Source organism: Solanum pennellii, chromosome 12 (assembly GCF_001406875.1).
Source record: "Solanum pennellii chromosome 12, SPENNV200".
In the NCBI taxonomy this organism is placed as follows: Eukaryota; Viridiplantae; Streptophyta; class Magnoliopsida; order Solanales; family Solanaceae; genus Solanum; species Solanum pennellii.
The window spans coordinates 58,652,670-58,663,172 of record NC_028648.1 but is presented as its reverse complement, the minus strand read 5'-3'; the positions used below and the strand labels follow the sequence as shown (position 1 = coordinate 58,663,172).

Sequence of the window (10,503 nt, the reverse complement as noted above, 5' to 3'; positions counted from 1 at the left end):
ATTAGATAGAAGGTTAGTAGGTAGTAATTATAATGTTGCTCTTGTAATTACTTAAATGTCGAGTTTTGTGATTATTTGTCGTAGTCACTATCCTATTATTAGTGGTATTATTTTTGTTACTATCTACTTTTTTTTTTTACTTCTATTGCTTCTTGAAACTGCTTTGAACTATTTTTCCCTTGAAATAACTTCTCTATCTCTAAAATAGAAGTAAGTGTTCTACCCTTTTCAAATTTCACTCTGTTAAATAGTACTTATTGAATATGTTATTATAATATTAATATAATACAATAGGTAACAACCATAGAAACAAGCTGTAAAGTCCTAGACATAGTAACCACCTCTAGTATAGACATGGCCTACAAAGCTTATGATTGACTATGGAATATATGCAATGAGATTCTAAAATGGCAAATTCAACTTTGTGAACAAAGCTACTTCAACACTCCCTTTTCACCAAATCTGAGACTTAATTAAGGCAAACCTAGAAAGTGTCATTCTCATGATCAAAGGCATCATAATCCTCTTGATATGTAAAGTGAGTGAACATAATTATATTTAATCTACTCATGTATATATACATAACTAAAAGTTAAACATTTTCTTTTAAAAACATACAAATGACCAGATCTTGCTTTTAAAAACTTAATAGCCCGATGCACTAAAGCTCCTGCTATAATTCAAAAGGGCCTATAATATCTTGTCAAGGAGAAGAGGCTCCTTTGAAAATGAGAAAATTTAGAGTCTCTAAAGTGAAATAGATAAATGTTCCTTTAGTATGAGTAAAGAAACACCCAAAGTTTGATCCCACCACACATTGCCATCCACCTCCATACTTCTTGTCAAATTCCTAAAAAAAAATAAAAAAAATAGTTCAGTTAATTGACTATCTAAACTTTCATCTTCGTACCAAAAGTTCAAAAATTAACAAACTTTGGTATGAAAAAATGTAGAGAAAGGGTGAGACCTTCTTGATGTGAGCAGCAATAGATTTGCAGTCTAAAACATCATAAAGATCAAGAGCTTGAGAAGCATATGACATAGCTTGGATCTGCATCTTTACAGGCATGTCTGTGTCTTCAATCAGTGCTTTGCCTTCTAACATACTGTGAATTGAGAAGAAGATGAAGATGTTAGTGTGAAAGCAAATTAAAGAAGCTCTCTGCACTTTACTTTTTCTTTTTGGCTCTTTTCCAAAGAGTGACTATAGAGAAATTGCTCAATCTCTTTCTGAGTGCAAGTTTTTAAATGCATCCAAATGACAAGTAATACTCCCGTTTCAAAAATAATGATCTAATTTGACTTGAAATAAAATTTAAGAAAATAAATAAGATTTTTTAATCTTGTAATTTTAAATTAAAGTTATGTCAAATATATCAAAATAACCTTTAATTTTGTGGTCTTAAATATGTCACGTGAAGAATTAAAGTTAAAGTGTTGCCGAAAAAGGAAAAAAGTCATTCTTTTTTAAACAACTTAAAAAGTAAATAGAATCATTCTTTTTAAAACGAAAGAAGTATTTAAATATGTGTTTAAACTTGTTTAAAATTGAATAAATAGACGTAACACACTTCTGTGATATCATATAAGTATATGATAATTTAAGTCTTATGTGATGTTTTAGGTATATTATATCATGTATAAATTTAAATATATATTTATACTTATTCAAAATTGAAAGATATAAAAGACATATTTATATATTATTTTTTAAAAATCATGAGACTTTAAATTTAAATATGGAAGAAAATAAAAAGTTATACTTATTCAAAATTAAAAGATATATTTATGTATTATTTAATAAAAAAATTATGAGGCTTTAAATTTAAATACGAAAAAAACAACAAGTTTAAATATTGGATATAGGACTAATGAGATAAGATTGTACAAAAATAGTATAGATACCAAATGATAATACGATAGAGTTTGGCTGCAAATTTAAGTTTGTGTGTTAGATATGTACTAGTTTTATATATAGTAAATTATATGATAGTAGTCACTCCCTTTAATTATAATTGTGTATTATACTCAAAAGTTGGTTTAATAATATTTGTCTAATTTAGAAAATTAGTTGGTAATTTATTTTTTGTGTTTATATATTATTTTTGTTATTAAATATTATTTATTATCTAATATATTTTTCAAAATATTAAATTCAATAACGTCAAAGATTAATATATATTATTATTTCTATTATTTATTATTTCATAAAAAGTATGTCAAATTAATAATAGATAACTATTATTAAGCAGAGAGATTTGAACTGTAATGACTCGAAGAACTATTTCTATTCTAGTAGGCTTAACTCAATATTATCTCTATTCAAATACATTCAATAAGTCAAATAATTAATTAAAATTAATATTATTATAACCAATTTAAATAGTATCAATGCGCCATATTTCATATTATGTTTTATCTTCTCAATCAATAAAATTTTTAATACTTATGGTTGTGGAACATATATACTAAAAACACATTCTAAAATTAATCAACATATAAGGTCGGAAGAACATCACTATAAAAAATAAATAATTTATTTCCAAATATAAAGGAGACATTTGGAAACGAGACATGTGGTGGGTGGCACATGAGTCCAAGTTGAGTGTTCTGTTCCTCCTCACTTTAAGGACATCTTTTTTAACATTATTATTGTTATTATTTTCATCATACGTCATATCCAATTCGATAACGATATTTAGATAAACTTTTTGAGGCCTCAAATAATCCATTTATTGATTTTCTAGTTTTTTTTCTAAAAGAAAAAAAGAGCTTGTACTTTTACAATATTATTTCTTTGACTTGGTATTATTCATATATTGATAAGTAAATAATTCATACAAATTAATTATGATGTTTGTGCCAATAGACGTTTACAACTTCATTTTCAGAGTGTCTAACGTTGAAGTATAATTTTCTTGAATTTACTATTGATTACTCCATTAAAATATTTATCCTACAGGCATCATAATTATTAATCTTTTTACTATAATTATTGACATTTTCTAATGACAATTTTAAATTTATTACTGTTGTATGTGATATTTGTACTGACAGATGCTTACAACTTCATTCTCGGAACAAGGAGAAAGAAAACACATCGCTGGCTAATAGCTCGCTTATGAAATTGATCGTTCAGGCTACATTAGGAGAAATTGTTTCTTTTTTTTAGTGTAACAATGTTATAATTATTTCTTTTTTTAGCATAACAATGTTATAATCAATATATATATATAAATGAGAATCTTCATTCCGCCTATGTGGCATGCCTCAATGATCAGAAAAATTATTTCTATTTTTTAAAAAAAAATAGGGCTTTTTAAATTATTTCTTACACAATAATATTATGTGTATATATATTTCCTATTAATTAGTTATTTAATGATAATTACACCTTCTTTAAATCAAGAAATTCCAAAAGGCTATCATATTGCCTCAAACGTAAAAAATTATTTTTATAATATTTTTTTCCTAATGTCCGTTTTCTACATATTATTTTTAAGTTTATATTATTATAAATTTTTTAGTTTTTATTGTTATTATAATTTATACCTTCTATTTTTATTATTTTTTTAAAAAATATTATATATAAAATAAAGCTAGATAAAAGATTAGGTGATGTGGCAAATCTCAATTTCAATGACCACCATTCGTATTTATCCTTTTTTAAATTTTTTAAAAATTTATTCTTTATTTATATGCTAGGTTAAAAATCACTTTAAAATTATGTTTTTTAATTACACCTCCCTCGTTAACTCTTTTTTATTTCTCATAAAAAAAATCAGTTTATGAAACTCAAAAGACTATCATTAATCGTCTAATAACTCCCCCTAAAGGGCTACTCTACAAAATAAAATGATCTTTTATCTTCCTTGTATTTAATTCTCATGACTTCATCTATCACTATATAAGAATCCGAAATACATGTTACATATGACAAAAATTGCTATCACCTCAATGATTCAGGATATTATGGTTAAATATTTTTTTTGAATGTTTTTTTTTTCAAATTTTCATTTTCAGTTTTTATATGTACTGATTGGTTCCAACATATGGAGTCGAACTTCTTATTTTGCAGGTATATGTTCAAAGGAGCATGTTAGAGGAGCGTAAGATAATCAAGATTCGAGACTAAACAAATGTTTTTATCCTCCACATGATGAGTAACAAGTTTAATGTTGCTTCCCTAAATTTATATATATTAGTTGAAGTGTTTAAGATTTTTTTTTATTTTTTGTAAGTAGTTTGTTATTGCATATGACAAAAATTGCTATCATCTCAATGATTTAGGATAATTATGGTTAAATATTTTTGTTTGAATGGTTTTTTTTCAAATTTTTATTTTCAGTTTTTACATGTACTGATTGGTTCCAACATATGAAGTCGAACTTCTTATTTTGCAGGTATATGTTTAAAGGAGCATGTTAGAGGAGCGCAAAATAATCAAGATTGGAGACTAAAGAAATGTTTTTATCCTCCACATGATGAGTAACAAGTTTAATGTTGCTTCCCCGATTTTATATATATTAGTTGTTGTGCTTAAGATTTTTTGTTATTTTTTGTAAGTAGTCTGTTATTTAAAGTTCATCACGAATTTTAAATATAAAGTTTTTTTTCTATTAAATTATATGTACAAAAAAGTAAACTACAAATGTGTTATTTGATTTTCTGTTATCAGCTTTCTTCTTATAATGTTATCGTAGGAGAGGTGATGTGGCATGCTTCTAAAGTCAAGAATGACATTTATTTATTTTCTCAATTTTTGACATTTTCTTAATTTTTTACATTTATATAATTTATTTGAAAACCTACAAATTATACATCACTTACATTAATTTAGAAAGATCAAAAGTTATTATTATTTAAACTAAATAATTGATACATTTTAGATTTTACATTTTACATTCCTTTTGCTCATTTTTTCATGGATGAATATTGAACCATAATTATAATCCAATTAAATTAACAATTAATATATTCAATGTCTTATGTATGTGTTTCTTTATGTTCTTTTATATTCCTTATTTATTTTTTGTGATTGTGAAGCTTCACTTTTGCAAGTCGTTACGTTTATGCCTAAGGTTAAAATGTCTAATTTTACACACACAAGAAGTCAAAAAAAAATTGTGTCATATGTATATTAAGTTTGTTTAAATATATTCTTTATATTTTTTTAATATTATTTTATACTAAATTGGGGTAGGATTACGTGTTATAACTCAAAGGAATAATATTAATTTTTACTTTGCAGATTTACAGTATTTTATTTTTAATTTGCATCTTTCATACTTTATCTTGAGAAATTCATGTGATATTAAATATTGTATTTTGATAAAACTTAATGGATTCATTCTTACGGCCAAATTAAGGTATGTATTGTTTTGATTGAGAACTATTTTATAATTTCTTTATTAATTTTTTACTCAACATTCAAATCTTGATATTTTGATAAATCAAGGAGTCTCATATTATATTTCAATTACTAAATAATTGATGTATTCTTTTGGTTGAGAACTAACTACTTTGAAATCTCTTTATTAAAATATTTCTTACTCAATATTTGATAAAGTTTGATATCATGTGTTATAATCTACATCATTGAGTCTCATATATTCGACCTATAACATCTACCTCAATGTTGAATTCTAAAGTAATTACTGCTTCCGTTCATTTTACTTATCATATTTTACTTTTTTATGGTTAATTTAACTATTCTCAACGCTCAATTGAATTAGATTAATTCACTATTTTAGATTAAAATTTAAATATTTTGAAATATGTACGAAAAATACTATAAGATTCAATGTTTATCACATTAATATGATTAAAAAATATAATTTAACTCTCAAACAAAATATAAGAAACAAAATAAAATGGGATCGAAATGTATATACTCTACAAAATCATAAACATTTTTCTACTTCTTAATTGACACTATAATTTTGAGAGCTATTTTTATCATTGATTTAACAATAGAGACAAAACTTAACTTTTTTATTACAAATATATATTTGCAGTGAAGTTGAAATAATTCATACATATTTTGCAACTTTTTTTATTGTACCAAACAATGTTCAATCAAACATAAGTAACAATATATACTACATTAAATGGAATACAAGCATATGATAAATCAATTATAAGAGAGAGGATGAAGAGGCTAACACCCTAAAGAACACAAGCTCCAAATACATATAGAGATTGTCAAATTCAATACTTTTAAAAAATTTGTAAGATAATTTATAATATTTGTTGGTTTATTTAAAAAAATAGTATAATGATGTTTTTCTCCAAATTTCTTATGATTCACTTAGTCTCAATGTTCGGAAAATCGATATAGACAATATACTTTGTGGTTCTTATTTTTTCTTCTTTTTTTGATAAGTATATTTGTATATGTATTTGTGGTTCTTCATTTTTTAAAAAAAAAATAAGTTTAAAAACGATTTTACATATATGCTCCAAATATATACAAAATTTCTTGAAATTTTTTTCTTTCTCTACTTCCTATTAAGAAAAATAATTATTTTTTTCTTTCACTTATAAGTTTATTACACGAGTACCTATAGAAGATTAAAACTTTTAAGTGATTATAAATAATATATAAATTAAAGATCTTTTAAAGAAATAATTGAAATGGAAGTATGATTTGTGCATAATTTTTATTAGAAATATATAAACACAATTTATATAAAAAAAATTTAAAATCGCGCGTAGCGCGATCAAATTCACTAGTTTTTTTAATAATTGTATGTATCAATAAAAAAATAACGGTAATATTTATAAGTACCGACAAAAGATATTAATATTATGATTATTTAGCATCTTTTTTTTTTAAATAATCAAAAAGGCAACTGAATCCATACTGAAAAGGTCAACTAATTATATCGTTGATAACTTAGAAAGAGAAAAAAAATACAATTTATTACGCCCATTTATGGTGCATAAATGTAAGGGAAAATTATATGGAATGGCAAACATTTCTAAGTAATTATATAATAGGGGTATAGTTTAATTTATTTACTTTCTATAATTATAGTTTTTTTTTTGCTATAATTAATGGGGTCCACCACCTATTATATAACCAATAGTATAAAACCTTTTTTTTTTAATTTTGTATATAATTTTACACAAAACAATATTATCTCTCCTATTCATATTCCACCTTTTTCTCCTACAATTAATACATCTATCCGATTTGAATTTCAAATTGTCCAAAATTCAATTACTCCCTCCCGAAGTTGAATTCAATTTTCGTAGGTACTCCTAAATTTTAGTCGTTTTCCTTTTTTTTTCTCCTTATTCAACAATTGTATATGTATTGTGTTTCTTATGTTTTTTCATATTTTTTTGATGAAATAATCGATTGTTTGTTCTTATTAGATCTCAAATTAGTCACAGAATGAATGAATCATCTTCATCTATGAGGATTATCAAAGGTATTCCATTGCATGTTAATTTTGTTGACAATTTACCATCGTTTTCAATGGGTTTAACTCAAGATTTTGGGGTTGATGTAGGGTCTATGGTAAAATCAAAACAAGTTCAACATGAACAAACAATGGAAGAATTGAGATCAAAGAAAAAATATGACCCTACGGCAGTTCAAGAAGTTATTAACAATGCTAAAGCTAGAAGCATTAAAATTGTACAAGGAGGAAGAAAGAGAAAAGCAGTAAACATTGATTCAGAGGAAAATGCATGTGAAGTTGACGGATCTGAAGAACATCATAATTATGAGGTAGTGGCTTAAAATACAAATTTAGATACAATTTTTTTGTTACTTAGATGTCAATATACAAAAAATTATTGTTTAAGTAAATTTTGTATTCACTAATTGTATATTGTTTATTGCATGTTTAGTACACACATGTTTTAGTTATATATTTGTATATGTGTCTGTGGATTTGATTACTTTATACATACTTTAAGTTATGTATAATGAATAATATACTAAGTCTTAATAGTGGTAGTAGCAGATTGTATATTAAGGCTCATTATTATTTTTGTTTTTGTATATATATACAAAAAGTAATTGGACTTAGTTATACAGATGGGAAAATTTCATATATGATTATAAAATGTATATTTTATTAGTTATATACAAATTATTGAAGTTAGTATATATTAAGTTTATATACATATACAAAAATTGATCTGTCCATGACTGTTTTCAAAATTGACTGTTTTTGTATACATATATACTAAGTTTTAATAGTGGTAGTAGCGGATTGTATATTAAAGGCTCATTATTTTTTTTTTGTATACATATATATACAAAGTAATTGAATTTAGTTATACAAATGGAAAAATTTCATATATGATTGTAATTTGTATATTTTAGTAGTTATATACAAATTATTGAAGTTAGTATATATTAAGTTTATATATTATTGGAGTATATAAAAAGTCATTTAGACAGTTGTATATATTGCCATGTTTAACTACTATATTCATGTACACATATTAACCAGAATGCATAACCAAAATAGTCAATGAAGCCATTATCTATACAATTATAAAAAAAAATATTTCAAATCATTCAAAGAGATCATATATACAATTAATACAACACTATTATACAATCAAAATACTGAATTGATTTTACACTGATATTCTTTTTAATATACAAATACTACATCAACAAAAAGTATATAATTGTATAGTACGAAATTTCTGCTTAAAATAATCATATTTTGAAACCAGTTTTCAAAAAAAAAATAAATTACGACACCACAATAACGAACGCACATAAATCAAAATTTGTAAATCCAATAGAACATTGTATAATTATTGCAATAATAAACATGAATTTTCATCCAATGAACACTTACCTGAATTCAATTACAAAGAAAAAATAAAAAAATTTGATGAACTGCTGTTTCATAAACAGCAAAAACAAGTTTATCTTTTGTTTCAATTGCTGTATAATTCTTATTTTTTTTTGAAAAAAAAATGAATTTGAACGTTTACCTTAAAAAAGGGACGTTTACCTTAAATTATGGTATTATCTATATTTATTATTAGCATATTTAACGCTTCAGTTACCAACCACTTTTTAAAATAAAATTATATAAATAAAAAACAAAAGAAACCTTATATACAAAATTAAAGATACCTAAAATAATTAAACTATACCCAGAAAATGTAATTAGGTAAACTATACCCATGTAATGTTATTTAATCAAATAAGTTTGCCATATATGAAATTTTCCCTAAATGTAAATCCATGTATTAACTCCAATATATATAGATATATACTAGATATACGACTCCGTGGTAGCACGAGTCTAATATCCATTTGTTGTGAGAATTTTACAAATATAAGTGACACTTTCAAAAGGAATTAACGGCAAGGGTAATATAGAAAAAATTTTAAATAATATTTTGTTGATTTAGTAAAATGATCAACTAATATGAGACGAAGGTCATAGAACTTGAAAAAGTTTGTCAAGTTTTTATATGATTTAAAAAGATTTTAAGTTGTTAGCACTTTATATATAATTTTAAAAATAATATATATTATTTTATTTGTTTCAATTTACGTGACATATAAAGAATTTCAAAAATTAATCATTTTTATGTGTTTTTTAAATATTTAACGTAATTTTCAGATCATATCATATATGTAACTTCTACTGTCCTAATTTATGTGGCACTGATAAGATTTTTTTAGAGTCAAGTGATTTTTTATATGTGTTTTATACTTTTTCAATTGTTATTATTGTGATTTATAAATTGACACCAATCGAATTTCGAAAATCAATTAAATTTTTTTATATAACTTTTAAATATTTAAGTTATTAATTTTTATGATTTCTAGTGTTATTTATATTGTTAGATATATAAAAAACTAAAAAAAGACATAATTTTCCATATTTGGTAAACAATTAAAGTAATATTATTTTTAAAAAATGATTTTATTTTACCGTAAAAATAAAATGAAAGAAGTTATAAGGTATAAATTAAGAAAAGGAAACAAGAACTGGAACCTATATTGTATGCATTAATTATTAATAGAAGGAAAGTGGAGAAAAAAAATGGCCCACATGCATGGAAAGTTAGGCAAAAAATTTGCAGCTGAAAAGTAAATGCTAAAGGGCTTTTATGTCTCAAATTTTAAAAGTACAACAATAAAAAAGTGAAGTACAATATTAGTTATTGAGGAAGTATCAATAGTTGGACCAAATTGCCCTTAACCTTTCCTTAATATGGCAAAAAATAGTCATGTTGAAAGTTGAAAAACTCTCTTCTATATAAGAGAAATAAATATATATACACACATATATATATATATGTATATATATATATATATATATATAATACTTCTTCTTCTTATATTTATTATTTACTTTCTTTTTAAATATTTTAAAAAAGAAATTAGAAATAAAAAGAGCAATTTTATTAATTTATTCATGAAGATGTCATAAACTTATTCACACTTTTAAAGAAACACTAATCATAAACTTTTATATATATATATATATATATATATATATATAT

General features: G+C 23.7%; 1 protein-coding gene across 1 annotated transcript; it reads right to left on the bottom strand.

Moving 5' to 3' along the window:
* Positions 1-450: 450 nt before the first annotated feature.
* LOC107007127 (dynein light chain LC6, flagellar outer arm) lies at positions 451-1,228 on the bottom strand. The gene is made up of 2 exons (XM_015205605.2): positions 968-1,228; positions 451-850 (listed from the first exon to the last, which is right to left on the bottom strand). The coding sequence occupies exons 1-2, from the start codon at positions 1,103-1,105 to the stop codon at positions 704-706; spliced, it is 285 nt and encodes a 94-aa protein (XP_015061091.1). The 5' UTR covers positions 1,106-1,228; the 3' UTR covers positions 451-703.
* Between the last annotated feature and the right edge of the window lie 9,275 nt (positions 1,229-10,503).